The sequence below is a fragment of the Bos mutus genome, chromosome 26 (genome assembly GCF_027580195.1).
Source record: "Bos mutus isolate GX-2022 chromosome 26, NWIPB_WYAK_1.1, whole genome shotgun sequence".
Lineage (NCBI taxonomy): Eukaryota > Metazoa > Chordata > Mammalia > Artiodactyla > Bovidae > Bos > Bos mutus.
In genome coordinates this window covers 174626-192921 of record NC_091642.1, presented here as the reverse complement: position 1 = coordinate 192921, position 18296 = coordinate 174626, and the positions used below count along the sequence as shown (strand labels likewise).

General features: G+C 57.4%; 2 protein-coding genes across 2 annotated transcripts in view; both read left to right on the top strand.

The window, feature by feature from the left end:
- Positions 1-875, top strand: part of LOC106700651 (uncharacterized) — a 194254-nt gene extending 193379 nt beyond the window's left edge. The window contains exon 3 of the mRNA XM_070363442.1: positions 351-875. The gene's annotated coding sequence lies outside the window, so the exon portion shown is untranslated. The remainder of the gene's footprint in view (positions 1-350) is intronic.
- Positions 876-4561: 3686 nt separating this feature from the next.
- Positions 4562-16476, top strand: LOC138985770 (scavenger receptor cysteine-rich domain-containing protein SCART1-like). Its single transcript, XM_070363238.1, is given in 16 exon segments — positions 4562-4634; positions 5943-6036; positions 6204-6260; positions 6312-6499; positions 7834-8061; positions 8277-8600; positions 9710-10018; positions 11412-11720; positions 12092-12397; positions 12536-12978; positions 12980-13238; positions 14336-14473; positions 14476-14631; positions 14844-14912; positions 14994-15308; positions 16295-16476. Coding segments are annotated over 16 exon segments (3450 nt in total).
- The last annotated feature ends 1820 nt before the right edge of the window (positions 16477-18296 follow it).

The following is an 18296-nucleotide window of genomic DNA, read 5'->3' as shown; positions in this document are numbered from 1 at the left end:
GTTGCTCAGTCATGTCTGATTCTTTGCGACCCCATGGACTGCAGCACACCAAGCCTCCCTGTCCATCACCAACTCCTGGGGTTTACTAAAACTCATGTCTGTTGAGTCAGTGATGCCATCCAACCACCTCATCCTCTGTCATTTCCTTCTCCTCCTGCCTTCAATCTTTCTCAGTTTCAGGGTTGTTTCCTATGAGTCATTTCTTTGCATCTGGTGGCCTGCCGGGCCGGCATATTGCATATTGAGTGCATATTGCATATTGAGTGCAGCACTTTTCAGGATCTGGAATAGCTCAACTGGAATTCTATCACTGCCGGTAGCCAGCGTGAGGAGCTCCGCCCATGACAAAGGTCATGAGGAAGGAGGCTCGGCACACGCAAAGGCGGGATCGAGCCTCAGGAGTCCCCCTGGAAATTCTCGAGCATTTACACCCAAAACCAGAGTCTGCCTACTTTCTGCTTTGTGCTTTCACCTACACCTCTGACTTTACGGGGGGCTGTCCCCCACTACCTCTCTGAAAAAAGAGTTAGCTTACAGCTCCAGTTAATAATTGCTGCGTGTGACAGTGTTTCAACCTACAAACTCCTTTGGAAATCCTCTAGCCTGCCTGAATAGGTTTTTCCGGCCACATGTGATTGTTCAGAGCCTCCCAACTGTGAGAGGCAGGAGATGTTCTAAACTGTCTAAACACAGATTCTTTTGAGTAGTTAAAAAGATTGATTAGAAATTGTATTGGTGAAGGGATTTTCACTTGTTGGGCCAATGTTTGCTGCTAAGTTTCCATATCCCTTACCTGCTGTGTCCCTGGCAGTGTATTGATTAATATAATTGGTGTAAGTAGTAGCTTTAATGTTTGTAACCTGGGACCCTTGAGTTAATTCTTTTTCTTGTTATAGCCCACCACACCTTTGCTCTGTAGGAATGCAACTTTATCTAATGCTTTTGGAGGGTGGCTCCTGACCAATCACCTTTAGAGAAAAATAAGTTTTCTGAAGAAAGGGTCTTAAAATGTTAACAGGCCTCCGGGCCAGAAGATGATGTAAATCACCTAAGCTTTTGCATATGATAAGTTTGCAGGAAGAAAGCCTGGCTTGCTGCCTGACTCTACCCCTTCCCCCATTATCCTCTATGCATAACTTAAGGTATAAAAACTACTTTGGAAAATAAAGTGTGGGCCTTGTTCACTGAAATTTGGTCTCACCATGTCATTCTTTCTCTTACCTTCTGGCTGAATTATTCAGCCTCTTTTCTCCACTGAATTTCCTCACTGAGCTATCCTTATTTCAGCCTCTTTTCTCCACTGAATTTCCTCACTGAGCTATCCTTATTCTATTACTGTTTATATCCTTAATTAACGTTTAATTAAGCAGTTGTTTCCTGATCTTCGCCTACGCCGTCTCTCCTTCGAATACCCTGGATCAGCCAGGGCTGGTCCCCAGCAGTGGCCAAAGTACTGGAGTTTCAGCTTCAGTGTCAGTCCTTCCAATGAATATTCAGGACTGATCTCTTTTAGGATGGACTGGTTGGATCTCCTTGCAACCCAAGGGACTCTCAAGAGTCTTCTTCAACACCACAGTTCAAAAGCATCAATTCTTCAGCACTCAGCTTTCTTTATAGTCCAACTCTCACATCCATACATGACTACTGGAAAAACCATAGCCTTGACTAGATGGACCTTTGTTGGCAAAGTAATGTCTCTGCTTTTGAATATGCTGTCTAGTTTAGTCATAACTTTTTTTCCCAAGAAATAAGCATCTTTTAATTTCATGGCTGCAATCACTATCTGCAGTGATTTTGGAGCCCCCAAAATAAAGTCAGCCACTGTTTTCACTGTTTCTCCATCTATTGGCCATGAAGTGATGGGACCAGATGCCATGATCTTAGTTTTCTGAATGTTGAGCTTTAAGCCAACCTTTTCAGTCTCCTGTTTCACTTTCATCAAGAGGCTCTTTAGTTCTTCACTTTCATCCATAAGGGTGGTGTCATCTGCATATCTGAGGTTATTGATATTTCTCCTGGCAATCTGGATTCCAGCCTGTGGTTCATCCAGCCCAGAGTTTCTCATGATGTACTCTGCATAGAAGTTAAATAAGCAGGGTGACAATATACAGCCTTGACATACTCCTTTTCCTATTTGGAACCAGTCTATTGTTCCATGTCCAGTTCTAACTGTTGCTTCCTGACCTGCATACAGATTTCTCAAGAGGCAGTTCAGGTGGTCTGGTATTCCCATCTCTTGCAGAATTTTCCACAGTTTGTGGTGATCTACACAGTCAAAGGTTTTGGCATAGTCAATAAAGCAGAAATAGATGATTTTCTGGAACTCTCTTGCTTTTTTGAAGATCCAACAGATGTTGGCAATTTGATCTCTGGTTCAATCAGTCTCATTAACATAGCTTAAGAGAACATTTGCGTGAGTAAAAAACATACTGGTTTGTGAAGTCTGTTCTGGGTCTTAGTCAGAAACGACCTGAAGACAGAATACATGGCTCATTGACGTGGTTGAAGACAAACATTTCCATAAGAAAATCGGTTACTTCAAGGTTTGAGAAAAGTTAAGTTCAGGTGGACCCAGGTGTCGTTATGGCAACACAGAATTTTAAGAGAAACCTCTTTTTAAATTTGTATAGAGATGAGGAAAAAAATCTAACATTAGTTTGTTTCCTCCTGCCACTTAAGAGAGAGATAAAAAATGCCTGACACTCGCAGCCTGTCTCCTCCATTTGGAGACCCCTGGCCTTCCTGCCGGTTACCCTCTCAATATCATTCAAGATGCTCCTATTCTTATTTTTCCTGTGCTTGATAAAACATTCTCAGAGAAATGTTAATATGTTTCACTATGATTATGTACTTTTATTTTCCCTTGTATTTCTTCTTATTTTTGCTTTATGTATCTTTGTTTCTTTGTTGTTAAGGTGTGTAATGGTTTATGATGTCTATCTTCTTTGTGAATTGTACCTTTTATCATTAAAAATATTCATCTTTGTTTCATTTAAAATAAAGAAATAAATTTAAGAAAAAAGAAAAAACACATCAAAGACTTAAATTTAAAAGTTAAATCATAAAACTCTTAGGGAAAACATAGGGATAAATCTTCATGACCTTGACTTAGTGGTTTCTTAGAAATGACACCCAAAGGATAAACAACCAAGAAAAAAGGTGTATTGAGTTTCATCAAAATTAAAAGCTTTTATGCATCAAAGGACAATATCAAGAAAGTGAAAAGGTAACCTTTGGAATAGAAGAAAATATCTGAAAATTATATATCTAATAAGAGTCAAATGTCCAGAAAATGTAAAGAACTCTTACAACGTATCAATGAAAAGATAACCCCGTTCCAAGTTAGGTGGAAGATCTGAATAGACATTTCGCCAAAGAAGATGTGCTGATGGGCAACAAGAGCATGAAAATATGCTCAGCGTCGTCAGCCAGAGAGGAAACGCAAGGCCACAGGGAGACTCCACCGCGCACCCACTGCGGGGGCACTAACAAGTGTCAGCGAGGAGACGGAGAAGTCAGAGCCCTCACACTCGGGAGGCAGACATGATGAAGGAGGAAACAGACAGAACAGGCTCCGTCTTGAAAGCAGGACTCCATCTTGGGCCGGACTGTGGACTTTGAGCTCTATGCCCAGTATGCATGGAAACGACATACCACCTGGAAAACCAGGCCCCCGGAAGGAAGAGCCCCAGGGCTCCTACCTAGACTCTCTGTTGCCTAAAAGAATACCCTAATTATCTGTGTAACTGAATAGAATCATAAATTCTATTATGCTTATTGGGTATGACCACAGGCCTGTTGATAATTGTCCACTGTTAACTACCTAGGCTTAAGGCGTATGAATCACGGGTTAACTTTGATTGTATCTTTCTTTTCCTTTGTTCAGACTTGTGTCAGGGAATTTGGGGAGGTGGGTTTGGACACGTACACTTAAGGTATATAAAGTTTTCACAAAAACTGGTTGGGGTCCTTGGCTAAGAGTGTTAGGGGAAGCACACTGACTGAAACTGCCCACCCTGGCCAGGCTCTCTAGTAACTAACCCTAACCCTAACCCTAACCATTTGCATGAGTTGTTTTATGACAGGAGGTCCTGGTAAGGAATACGGAACTAAGAAGCCACCACCAAGCAGAAGAGTTCGGGAAAGGTCAAAAGGAGACACCGCGGGTCCGTCCACTTCCCAGAATCCCTCTCGCCAGCATCCATCTTGGCTGAGCCATGCGTGCGCCGCCAGGAAGGACTCTGAGTCAGAATGATCGCTCAGCCAAGATGGATGCCGGCGAGAGGGATTCTGGGAAGTGGATGGACCCGCGGTGTCTCCTTTTGACCTTTCCTGAACTCTTCGGATGGAGAAGGAAATGGCAACCCACTCCAGTGTTCTTGCCTGGAGAATCCCAGGGACAGGGAAGCCTGGTGGGCTGCCGTCTGTGGGGTCGCACAGAGTTGGACACGACTGAAGCGACTTAGCAGCAGCAGAACTCTTGCGAGGAGACTCTGCCTTGGGCCCGCCTGTGTAATGAACCGCGCTCCACTATCTGCGTTGTCCTTCTGAGTTTCTCAAAATGCGGCGCTACAGCAATGTGAGCAGTGCAGCTGCTCTGGGAGGCAGTCCTCCAGCCTCAGAGGCCGCCTCAGGTCAGCCGTGACACAGCGGTTACATTCCCAGGTGCACACCCAGGAGAAGTGGAAATGTGCATTCATACAGTGACTTGTGCACAAACACCCCCAGCAGCATTATTCACAACACCCGGAAGACACCCGGAAGTGTCCATTAACTGACAGTTGGGAGGGGGGCCCATCCACCCAATGGAATGCTGCTCAGCCGTAAAAGGAAGACAGGCCTGGCACAGACACAGTAGGGATGATCCCTGAACACACGAAGCTCAACGACAGACAGGAAAGCTACGTGCTGCCTGATTCCATTTGTGAGAAACAGGCAGACTCGGCGAATCCGGGGGCAGAGGCCAGGCGAGTGGCGGGGCTGAGAGCGAGGAGAGGGGCTGGGGAGTGACGGCCAGTGGGCACGCGGTTTCCTTTCGGGGTGACAAAGTGTTCGGGAATTAAATGGTGCTGTGAATATACTAAAAGCCACTGCATTTTAGTTTCAGATGGCGAATTTTATGGTATGTTAATTATATCTTGGTAAATTTAATGTTGGGCTTCCCCAGTGGCTCACTGGTAAAGAATCCACCTTCAGTGCAGGAGACGCAGAAGATGGGGGTTCAGTCCCTGGGTGCGAAGATCCCCTGGAGGAGGGCATGGCAACCCACTCCAGTATTCTTACCTGGAAAATCCTACGGACAGAGCCTGGCGGGCTACAATCCATGGGGTCGGAAAGAATCGGATACAACTAAAGTGACTGAACGAAGTGCAAACACAAATAATCTTATCTTTGAAAAATTCAACCTCGTATCAAAAGCAGCCTGTCTCTGGCTGTAGTTCACCTCTGCTCCTTCAGTCCCTGGGTCCACCTGCGATTCTTCCCCCGTCACATCTGGTGGATGTGGTCAGTTTCACTTGCAAAAGGGCCCTTCCTGCCATGACCCTGCCCAGCCCTGGCCAGGGCCCCTGCCTGCCCTCCTAGACCGTTTCCCTGCAGTCTCTCCCCTGCCAACCCGAGAGTGAGGGTCACACTGTTCATGTCCTCTCAGGCCCCCTGGGGCTCCTGTCCCCCGGGTGGAGGTCAGTCATCTCCGTGTGCCTTCTCCTGCCCCTGCCCTGCCCCAGCCCCAGGGCCCCCGGCTGCTGCAGGACCAGGCAAGGTTCTCCCACCCCAGGGCCTTGACACCGGCTCCCTCTGCTCCAGAAGCTTTTCCCTATGACACTCTCCAGCTCCGTTCTTCAGGTCCTTATTACCGCGTCTTCCCTGACCACTCGACTTAGGGTGGCAGCCTCCCTGGGTCTCCTGAAGCCCCCTCCCACTGGTGCAGTGCCCACTCCTAGCGTCCCTGCCTGGAGGCGTGCTGTCTCCCCTGTGCCCCCACTGTCAGCCTGCACCCGCCGCCGCGCCACCTGGGCTGAGGAACGCCCACTTCAGGTAACTCGCTGGGCACGGAGCTGCCTTTCCAGGTTGTGGCTTGGTGTTGTCCTGGGCACAGGGACCTCGCCCACCTGCACCCTAATGGTGCCAGGCACCCAGAGCTGCACACCTCCCAGTGACCGGGGCAGCCCCCTGAGGCCTGTGCAGCCGCACCTTCTGCCCAGAGGCATGCTTGTCCAGATGGAGGCACCGCCCGGGGCCGCCCTCCTTGCTCGTACAGGGTAACGGGGGTGTGCGGGGCTGTGCAGCCCACTGGCTGCCTGTGTGTGCAGCATCACAGGTGCAGCCACTGATGAGTTCTGGGCCCTCATTGGCCCCTTCGCCCCAGCCTCTGCCTGTACTGCAGAGGCCCAGCCCCGGGGCGTTCACTTTGGCAGCTGGGCAGGCGGCTCCATGAGGCTCCTTCTCTGCCTCCTGGGCCTTGGGCCCCTTGTGCTCATCCTCCAGGCTGCTCCCCCAGGTGAGTGTCTTGCTCCTGCTCCAGGGGCAGCGCAGATGGGCTGACTTGGGAAGGGTGGGCCTTGCTCGGCCCTGGGTATGGCTGGAATGGGCTCCCATGCCCTGTGCCAGGGGTCCAGCCTCAGTTCTGACATTCGTGACTAATCATGATTCCTGAGATGTTTTACCGTGTAGAATGATTTAAAAATACAGTTTGTTGGTAAAAATACCACCGTGGGTGCTTTGTCTGGGATCTCCTCCAACACTGTCCATCTCACCACCTCCCGTTCCCCACTTTGTCCGTCGCCCCCACGCACACCCTGCCACCCCCACGAAGCTTCCAGCATCTGGTCCAAGGGGCTCAGGAGCTCCCCTCCTCCCTCTGTGCAGGGGCCTGGAGCCATGGAGGGTCTGCGAGGTGGGGAGGGGGTCGGGTTTAGCTTTGCTTCCCTCCGTTCCTAACCTTTCTCTCTTGGCCTCTCTGGTCTCCCAGCAGCCCTTCAGTCTTCCTTCTCTGAGTCTCAGACTGATAGCCAGTCTCCTCTCATGTCAAGGAAATCCCCTAAGGCCTCCACGGTGCCAAGCGGTGGCCCCAGCCGGCTTTGCCCTGACCCCACATCCTGACCTGGCTGACTCTCCCTGCCCTTCTCTGGGCTGGGACTGCGGGGGGGATGCTCCTGTCCATAGAGGTGTCCTGCATAAGCTGTGTGTCCCAGCCCTATCTTCCGGCTGCGGCCTTGTTAGGAAACACACAGGTGCCCTGACACACCACCTGGGAGAGGCGGGCATTCCTCCAGCTGTCGCCACTGCCGGGCCTTCCTCTCACCGGAGCCAGGGTGGGGCTGGCCCTCACTCTGGTCTTGCTGCAGGTGGGTTCTGGCCACACGGCTGCCCTGGTCAGGCAGTGAGCCCCTCGGGAGGGATTTTATCCTCTGAGTCAGGACAGGGACAGAGGGGATTCTGAATCCTCTCAAGTGTGCAGGCGATTGTGCATACATGTGTGTGAGTGTGCGAGTGTGCACCTGCCACCTCTGGAGAGCTGGGTGAAGGAGCATGAGCAGGTTTTTGGTGGCCTTGATGGGCAGGCAGGGAGGATGGGCCCTCTGCCCTGGGAGCAGTGTAGACGGTGCTGTGCCCTGCTCTGGCCCCTTGCTGCTGGTCCCTCCCACACCTGGGGTCTCTGGATGCTCACCTACCTGCCCCCTCTCCCTGACCCTCACCTGGGCCTGAGCACCATCCCACAAGCCAACCCAGCCTGCCCTCATGAGGTCCCCGTGCTTCCCCAGCCACCTCGAGCCATGTCCTGCCTTTTTCCAGGAGGATCAGGAACCATGAGTCCCTCCCCTCTCCTGCTAGGAAAGCCCTGGGAGGGTGGTCACGGTGGCCTGGTCCTCGCCTGCCCCGTGGTGGGCTCTCAGAGCCCCCTTGTCCTCTTGGGGGTGGAGGTGGCAGCCTTGAGGTTTGGAAAGAAGGGCCTGGATGCTGCTTCAGAGGCCCAAGGCCCCAGGGATCCAGACCGAGTTGGGGCAGATGCCCTGGGGCTCCTTCTGCAGCACCTTCATGATGAAGATGCAGGCATCGGGGGTGGGGAGGAGGACCCCAGCATGGCCAGCCCGGAGGCCCCGAAACGGTCAGTGCTGCTGGGGGTGTTAGGAGCTCACTCAGAACAGGTTTGTACTTTTCCCATGAAAGGACTGTGGGCCTCTGGGGGACCTGTTTCTGGGCTCCTGGAAAGACCCCTCTGGTCTGGGGGCAGAGTCTGCATGGTGCTGTTTGACCGGAGTCTGCATCTCCCACAGGAGCAGCCCCTGAGGAGCAGCTGACCATCTTCCTTCACATCACCCGCTGCAACGGGATCCTGCTGCTCCGCCACCAGGGCCAGCTGGGTACCGCATGCACAGACACCTGGGGCTTCCCGGAGGCCGCAGTGGTCTGCAGGGAGCTGGACTGTGGGGCCCCCTTGGGTGCCCCCAAGGAGGTCCCGGGCCCTGAGATCATGGCTCAGCCCTGGCTGCACGGCCTGACCTGCCAGGGCAACGAGTCCTCCATCCAGGAGTGCGCTCTGGGTGCCTGGGGCCCTCGGCCCTGTCCGCACGACTGGGTGCCAGCTGTGATGTGCATGGGTAAGGGCTGCCCCTACCCCCCATTTCCTCTGATGCCCACACTGGGGCCTGTGCTGGACCTGGGAATAAGAGGTGACCCTGCAGTCCTGCTCCCACTGGGCAGGGAAGGGGCCCCACCAGCCATGGGTGCGCAGCTATCACAGAAGCACAGGAAGGGCCTGTGGCCTGGGGACCGGGCTCAGAAGCGTCCCAGTGCTCTGAGCAGTGTCCATATGGGCAAGTTGCATCTATGTGGCCCTCAGGCTGATGACTCGAGAGTGGCGATGAGATTCCCGCTCCACAGGTCGGGGAGTCAGGGAGATGCTAGTCCAGCCTGGCTGGTGGAGGGGCGCTCAGAGGCGCCCAAAGTTTCAGCAGGGAACCGAGCCTGACACTCTCAGCAGGCAAGCGATTCTCGCCAAACTCCCGACCCCTCGGGGAGTGGGAAGGCTGGGTCTTGGTTGAGTGGTGGTTACACGCGGACGCATTTGCCTATACTCATCAAGCTGTAAGCTCGGAACGTGTGTGTGGAGGAAGACCCGCACGGGGGGCGGGGTGGGCTGCAAGGAATCGCATGCAGACCTGGCAGCACTTCCAAGGAGGCTCAGTCAGGGCTGTGGGGTCAGGGATGGGGCTGGGAGTGCAGACTTTCAGAAAAGAGGAATAATCAACAGGAAGTGGGGGTGGGTGCTGGACGAGGGGGACTGGGGGGCACGGGAGTGAGGGGCAGGGGTCAGAGCATGGGTGGTGGGGTTCTCTGTGCCCAAGGCTGAGGTGGGACTGGGATCCTGGACAAGGTGGGGGTCGGGAGTGGCAAGTGGAGTTTATTGGGTGGGGGAGGTGAGCGTCCTGTCCTCCTCTGGTAGAATGTTCGGGGTGGGTGGGGGTGGCAGGGCAGGGGTGGGTGCTGGAAGGCCGGTGCAGGATCTCAGAGGCGAAGCCAGGACTCCCGGGGACTGTTCTGGACACAGAGTGGAGGAGCCAGGCAGGGGGGCCTGGGAGCTCGGCCGTGAGAAACAGGGAGAACCCAGTCCCCAAGGAGCAGGCAGGACCCTGCAGCCTGAGAGGTGAGCCTGCAAGGCTGGTGGCATGGCTGCCTTTCTTCTCTGACACTCACTCCTGCTTTGCAGGGGGTCTGGAGGTGGTGATAAAGCTGGTGGGTGGAAGGAGCCCCTGTGCTGGCGTCCCGGGGCTGCAGCACTCCAACCAGACACTCACCTCCTGTGACCCGCAGTCCCTCGAGGCTGGCACCGTCCTCTGCAAGGAGCTGGGGTGTGGCTCGATGCTGCAGGCCCCCAGCCCCCTGCCAGAGACAGAAGGTCCCAGAAAGGGGCAGCAGTTTGTTGTCTGTGAGGGCTCTGAGCCAACCGTCCTGAACTGCAAGATCGACTGGGCAAACTTCAAGCCTTGTGTCTCGAATGATGAGGTGATCTGCTCGGGTAAGAAGGCCGCTCTCCCATCCTTTAGAGCCCTGTGACCCTTTAGATCCGGTGTCCACGGCCTAACCCCAGTTGACCTGGGGCTGCCCGTAACTTTTGAGGTTCTTGGTCTCTGTGTCCCCTTGTGGGGTTAGCTGGGTGACCTCTCAATGAAGAACTGGTGCCCAGTGTTTCATGATTTTAGGAATGCTTCCTGGAGGCCAGGGGAGGAAGAGGACTCTCCCCAGAAATGCCACGGTCCTCCTCCTTGGATTAGGCCTTTCCAGGGTTCTCTAACAGAGGTAGTAGTACTTTCTTCTGAGAGGCTCCTGAGCCATGTAAGTGGTCGCTCTCCTGCTGCACACACACGCTTGAAGGCCTTGCCATCAAAGAATCAGTGCAGGATGGAATTTTGAAAGTGCGTTTCGTGTCTAAAGGAAGAGCTGGATGGTTTAGGGTGCTGCTTTGGGAGGTGAGGTGGGGTGGGAGGAGGCTGGCCTGTGCCCAACCTTGATCTCAGGCGATGGCCCAGGCCCTGCTTGTTCGTGACAGAAGCTCAGCCCCAGTGACCTCAATAAAGAAAGGGGCGGGAGGGATGAGAAAGCACGCCCAGGCTCACCCACGGGGCACAGTGAATGCTGGGGCGTGGCAGGTCTGTGCTCATGGACCTTGGCATCCAGAGCCTCAGCCACAGGAGCAGCAGGAGGAGTAGGTGCAGGGCAGCCGGCTGGTGCCTTTCTCTGCCCTTCTCTCCAGGAGGCGCAACAGTGACCAGCATTGTGGTGCTCAGGGATCACTGTCTCAGGGGGATCACTGTCTCCGGGGGATCACTGTCTCTGGGGGTCCACTGGGCCCTTCATGGGGAGAATCCATCAGAACCTTTAGGGGATTTTTCAACACCCCCCCGCATGAGGAGGGTGCAGCCAGCTTTGAGAATCTCTGGGCTAACTTCAACTGTAATTGGGGCTTATTGGAAACACACCAGACAGCTTCAGAGTTCACTCAACTGCCTGAGCCAACAAAACAGCGCAGGGCTCCCTGGTCTGGATGGGACGAGAAGCTGGCAGCCCAGGTCCCATGCTCCTCGGGAGGCCCACTGGGTGTACCCGTCTCCACCTGCCACCTCAGGGTCACAGGCACTTGCCACCACGAAGTGCTTAGAGGCAGCCTGGCTGTGGGGGGAGGAACACGAACACGGCCGTCTAGGAGGGCCGGGCACAACTGCTCTGTGACCACTGCGGACCAACGCTGTGGCAAGTGAGGGGCTCCAACGGCCCCAGGAAGTTGTAAGAGGGACTGGATGCAAGAAGAGACCACTGTGGGTGTGGGCAGCCCCGGGGGGTCCCTGGGTGGGAGGGAGTACCGATGAACACACTGAGGAGGGAAGGATGGTGTGAACTCTCTGTGCCTACAGGACACACGGAGGCCCGGCTGGTGGGTGGCGAGCACTCCTGTGCTGGGCGCCTGGAGGTGAGGCGTGGCCTGACCTGGGGCACCGTCTGTGACGCTGACCTGGACCTGGCCACTGCCCACGTGGTGTGCCGGGAGCTGCAGTGCGGCGCGGCCGTGTCCACACCCCAGGGCGCCCACTTCGGCCAGGGCCCGGGGCTCGTGTGGGCCGAGGCCTTCCGCTGTGCGGGCACCGAGTCCCTGCTCTTCCTCTGCCCTCGGGAGCCGGGGCACCGGTGTGGGCACGGCCAGGATGCGGGGCTCAGGTGCTCAGGTGAGGCCAGGAGGGGGGCTCCGAGGCTGGGCCCTGCCCCCTCCCTGCCAGGCCCCTCTGTGCCGCCCCCACCCTCTCGGGGTGCGTCTGGCCCAGCTCCAAGGGGCCTCCGCCAGGAGGTGAGCCCTTCCCCTTGAGGAAGTGCTGCTTCGGGGGGCTGCTGGCAGGAAGGAGAGGGAGCAGGCTTTGGGGACAGAGGGATGTGACCCCAAGGCGGCACAGAGCCCTGCACACATGTGTGTGCTGGCGCTGCCGCGGAGGCGGGTGGGGAGCTGGCAGAGAAGGGGCCCCGGGAGCCCCACCCTGGGTGTGAAGGGAAGAAACAGCAGGGCCCGCGGGGGCAGCGACGCCGACACCCCCTCCCCCTGCAGAGTTCCGGCTGGTCAACGGCAGCAGCGCCTGTGAGGGGCGCGTGGAGCTCCAGGTCCGGGGGGCCTGGGCGCCCCTCTGCGCGGCCCACTGGGACTTGGCAGACGCCACGGTCCTCTGCCACCAGCTGGACTGTGGGAACGCGGTGGCCACACCCCCGGGGGGTCACTTTGGGGGCGGGGCCTCCGCGCCCTGGCCGGACGAGGTGCACTGCGTGGGGACAGAGCCCTACCTGTGGAGCTGCGCCGTGAGCACCCTGGGGGCGCCCGCCTGTGGCCCCGGCGACGCAGCCGCCGCCGTCTGCTCAGGTGGGTCAGCACGAGCGCGGCCGGAGGGGAGGCCGGGAGCGCACAGGGCTGCGCCGGGAGGCGGCGTCCTCGGCCCGGGACGGGCCGGGTCCCACCCGCCGGCCCGCCGCCCTGCAGTGTCCCGCACCCCGCCCCCAGGTCTCCCCGACGCCCTGCGGCTGAGGGACGGGCAGAGCCGCTGCGATGGCCGCGTGGAGGTGTCCCTGGACGGGGTGTGGGGCCGCGTCCTGGACGAGGCCTGGGACCTGCGCGGCGCGGCCGTCGTGTGCAGGCAGCTGGGCTGCGGAGCGGCGGAGCGAGCGTACGAGGCGGCGGCGCCCGCGCGCGGGGCGGTGCCCCTGGGGCTGAGCCGCGTGCGCTGTGCGGGCACCGAGCCCCGCCTGACGCGGTGCAACGTGTCGGCGGCCCCGCTGGTGTCCGCGGGGGCGTCGCGGGACGCGGGCGTCGTGTGCTCGGGTGAGTGCGGGCCCAGCCCCCAGGACGCCCTCCCGGGGCCCCCGCCCTGACTCGGCCTCTCCCTCGGCAGGGAGCCTCCAGGTGCGCCTGGCCGCGGGGCCGGGCCGCTGTGCGGGGCGCGTGGAGCTGCTCCACGCGGGCGAGTGGGGCACCGTGTGTGACGACGGCTGGGACCTGCGGGACGCCCAGGTGGTGTGCCGGCAGCTGGGCTGCGGGCACGCGCTCGGCGCCCCGGGGGCCGCGCACTTCGGGGCCGGGGCCGGGCGCATCTGGATGGACGAGCTGGCCTGTGAGGGCCACGAGGCCGCGCTGTGGCGGTGCCCGTCGAGGGGCTGGGGCAGACACGACTGCGGCCACAAGGAGGACGCCGGTGCCCTCTGCTCAGGTGGGTGCTGAGACCCGAGTGCCGTCCCAGGGCCGCTCCTTGGCACTCATCTGGTGGGGGTGGGGGCTCTGCTCGTTCGTCCTGCTTCGGGGGAGAGGGTCTCTAGGCGCTGTCCACTTCACACTTCGCTCGTGGCCGGTCTGGTCTTTCTGTCCTTGGAGGCAGGTCTAACTTCCACTGTGTTTTCAGCTTGCAGCTCTTCCTTCCTCTGTGCGCTGGGCTCCTCAGGCAGCTGCTGGTTCTCGCTGGCGGACAGGCCTCTGCAGGGGGCTGGCTGTTGGCAGGGGTGGGGACTCTGCTGTCCCGATTCCGCCTGGCAGCAGCGGGGTTCCCAGGGGAGATCAGAGGCAGGCAGGCGCTCATGAGGCCCAGGCGTGGAGCGCGCACCGGTCACCCTCACCCGTGCGTTTGGCTGGCGGAAGGTCAGAGGTCAGCCCAGACCCAGGGCTGGGAGTGCACTCGGTGAGGGGCGGGGACGGCGGGGGTCTGAGTGGCCGCTTGTATTCTGTCACAGGTGTGATTCCTGCCATTTATTTTCTAACTTATTTCACTTCGTTAGGATCCCGTCAGATGCAATTCATGCCTCAATGCCTCGGCTTATCCCCATGTGTGTATTTTGATGTATTATGGGGCCCTTTGACTTACTTTCAGAGGGCTGTGTCCTACTCCACTATGTGGTCATATTGTCGTCGGCTTAACACACCCCTTGTTCCTGGGCTTTCGCCGCCCCAGGGTGACAAGACACTACTTGGGCGCTGACCAGCCAGGGCCAGTGACACACTCGGAGATCGGGCTAATTCCTTTTTTGTTGTTGAATTTTTACAGTTGCTTAAAAGGGTTATTCTGTATGTGAGTGATTTCCAGGGACAGGTTTCTACAGTCAGTGGAGTTACTAGGGATTGCAGTGTTAGAGCTGGGGCTTAAATTGGCTCCCTGTGGGCAGCTGCTCCCGTCTTTGGGTGGGGGTGGATGGGGATGTGGGGTGGATGTGAGCTGGATGTCAGATGCCCTAGCTTGGCATGGGTGTTGGTGCTGGGAGCCCCTGGTTTTGGCCTCCTCCTTCAGAGATTGTCTGACCCGAGTGGCTTGTCTTCCAGAGTCAGTGGCCCTGAGGCTGCGAGGTGGCGCCGGGCCCTGTGCTGGGTGGTTGGACGTGTTCCACAACGGAACGTGGGGGGCCGTGTGCGGTAACGCCCTGAAGGACGCCTCCTTGTCCATCATCTGCCAGCAGCTGGGCTGTGGGGAGCGGGGCTGGCTGGAGAACAGGCCGGGGCACACTAGCCTGGGCACCTCCTGGGTGGACAACATCCAGTGCCGCCGGCTGCGGAGCTCCACGCTGTGGCAGTGCCCCTCAGCCCCCTGGCACCCGCACTCTTGCACCCGTGGAGAGGAGGTCTGGATCACCTGTGCAGGTAGGCCCTGCCACCTACTGCAGGTGGGCAGACTCTGGGGGCCCTCGAGGCAGCTTCAGTGTCCTGACAGGTCATCCACAGAGGCTGCCATTCACCCATGTCTGGGGGTGGTGGGCTCACTGGGCTCCACAGGTTCCCTTCTGAGGCTTCTCTGAGCATTTACACCTGGTGAACCGCTATTTAAATCCAACAGGATCGTCAGGGACAGCGACGCAGGATTCCGGGGAGGCCCTCAATTGCTCCTCAATGGGCAGCTGCCCAGGTACCCCTCTCCCCCCGCAACCGGCTCCCCATCCTCTCCATCCGGGTCCTGCCCCCCGGTGACCACAGGCCCCTCTTGCAGAGGAGGGCGAGCTGCGCGTGCGTGGGGGTGAGGACCGCTGCTCGGGCCGTGTGGAGCTCTGGCACGCTGGCTCCTGGGGCACCGTGTGTGATGACTCCTGGGACCTGGCGGACGCCGAGGTCGTGTGCCGGCAGCTGGGGTGCGGCCGGGCTGTGGACGCCGTGGCGGGGGCTGCCTTTGGACCAGGCTCGGGGCCCGTGTGGCTGGATGAGGTGGGGTGCCGGGGCAGCGAGGCCTCCCTGTGGGGCTGCCCGGCGGAGCCGTGGGGCCGCGGAGACTGTGGGCATAAGGAGGACGCGGGTGTGCGCTGTGCAGGTGAGTGGTCCAGGGGGGTCCGGCTGCCCCTCCAGGGGAGAGTGATCTGGGGGTGCTCCGTCTGCCCCCTCCATGGGGTGAGCAGACAGGTGGGAGGGATGGGAACCAGTTGAGGACAGGGGGACCTGGTGGGTGGGAGTGTCCTACCCAGGCGGGACTGTTACCGGGGCCGGCGATACTTCCCACTGCTCTGCTCCCCTGTTCCAAGGAAGCTTCCAAGTGGCTGTGAGGAGTACTGGGGTCTCTGTGGCACAAGAGTCCCACAGTGCAGGGCTTGGGAACTCACCGGGCCCTTTTCCTGCAGCCTTTCCTGACCAGGAGGTGTGGCACACATGGGGTCTGTTTGATATACTTGTGAGTGTGTGAGTGTGATGGGTGGAGCTGTGAATGTGTGAGCACTGTGTGCCCATGTCCATGTGTAAATTGTGTGTGTGTGTGTATGCGTGTGTGTGCTGGATTCTTGAGCTGCCAACCATGTGGCCTGGTTGGTCCATGTCCCGTGGGGGCATCCCCAACTTGCTCTGGGTATAAAGGTGGCCGTGCAGGAACCCTGGGGCTCCAGTGGGTGGGGAACTCCACTAGGTCCAGCGCTGAGGACTTTGCAAACCCGAGCGCTGGCAGGTGGGCTCCTGGTGCCGCTGGGCAGCTCAGGACGGACTCAGGCAGGGGCTGCAGCCCCGCTGTCGTCATGCCCCTCCTGTCCTTGCTGGAATGTGGCTGCAGCCCACCTTCGAGACGTCCCCTCTGCCCATCCTCAGAGTGGTCTTGCTGGGGCAACACCAGGATCTCAGAGGCCCAAGGACAGATGGGCTGCCCCATCTGCCCTCACCTGGAGGCCTGTGTGACTCCCTGAGGACGGGGGAGGAGTGGCTTAGGAAAGCCTGATCTCAAAGAGGGTCCGGCCAGAGCCGGCCCTGGCTGGACACCTTCCTCAGTCTCTTAGCTGGTCTTCCCACCTTCAGCCCTCCCCTGAAGCGCACCCTCAGGGCCCGTGTGGGGTCATGCCCTGTTGCTCTATGGCTCTTCTGCTGGAGCTGGGCTAATGTCCAGGGATCAGCCCGCCTTTCTGGACGTCCTGGCGTTGACCCAGGGCCTGTGCTCCATCTTGGCACAAACCTTTCTCCAACCCCAGCAGAGCCAGCTGCACCTCACCTTTGCTTCAGAGTGATCTGTAGAGTTTTCACGCCAGTCACACACGTGCACACACACCCCTACAACATACACGCACACAACCCCCCACAACATATACACACATGCAACCACCCACAATATACAGGCACACACACCCTCTCAACATATACACACATGCACACCCCCCCAACATATACACATGTGCACACACACTCCCACAACATACATACATGCACCCCACACAACATATACACATGCACACACACTCCCACAACACACACAAGCACATACACCCCTACAACATATACACGCATGCACACACACACACCCTCACAACATACACACAGGCCCACACACCCCTGCAACATACACGCATGTGCACACACACCTCCAAAACATATGCAAACATGCAACCCCCACAACATACACATGTGCACCCCAACATACACACATGTGCACACACACCCCCACAACATACACACATGCACCCCTCCAGAACCAGTACACAAGCACACCCCCCCACAACATATACACACATGCACACACACCTCCACAACATACACATACACACCCTCACAACATACACATATGTGCACACACACTTCCACAACATATGCAAACATGCACACCCCCACAAGATACACAAGTGCACCCTCAACATATACACATGTGCACACACACTCCCACAACATATACATACATGTACACCCCCACAACATATGGACATACACACACACCCCACAACATATACACACCTGCACACACACCCCCACAGCATATACATGCACACACACCCTCACAGCATATACACATGTGCACACACACCCCCAGAACATATGCACACATGCACACACCCCCAAACATATATACACGTTCACACACACACCCCCACAGCATGCACAAATGCACACACACCCTCACATTTACACACATGCACACACCCCCTACATTACACATGTGCACCCCCCAAGATACACACACATGCACACCCCCACAACATATACACACATGCACACACACACCCACAACATATACACACGCACACACACCTCTAAGCTGGTCTCCCAAGGGCATCACTGCTGCCTGGCAGAGTCCCCTGAGCTCCCCCCAGGCAGGCCCTCACAGCTCTGTGCCTCTCACACCCAGGGCTTCACCCACAGCATGAACACAGGAGGGCCTTCAGTTGAACACCACACTGAGCATGCTTCTCCCCTCTGAGCATCTCCCTGCAGGACCTGTGGAGCCCAGCCAGGCACCCCTGCCAGCATCACAGGGGACCCTGCCTACCATCATGGCCATCATCATCCTGGGGTCACTGCATGGCCTTGTCTTCAGTGGGCTGGTGGCTAGGATTCTACTTGGGAAGCTGCGGGGCAGGGGTAAGTGTCCTGGGAATTCAAGTGTCCTGGCCCTTAAGAGTGCGCTGGGGATCCAGGCCAGTGAGAAAGGAGACCCAGTGGAGAAAGCAGGAGATGGACACACATGTGCCCCACACAGCGTGGGGGGGCAGGGGGAGGGTGTGGAGCTGCTTCAGTAATCCCAGAGGTTCATGTGCCTGCTGACCAGGGCTTCACCCCTGAGGTCTGGAGCCAGTAACTCTCTGCCGTAGGCATCCTGGGTGCTGTGGGGTGCTGAGCAGCACCTTCCCCCCATGCTGTGACAACCAGAAGTGTCTCCAGACACGACCAGCTGTCTACTGGGGGCAAAGCTGCCTGGGTTGAGAACTCCAGGATCAGAGGCAGGTTTGATAGGATGAGGAGCGTTCTTCCAAACCAGCACCAGCCTGTAGGATCTGACAAATGAAGTTTCCTTATTTATGAATTTATTTGTGTAAAAAGTCTTAAAATATAAAGATAT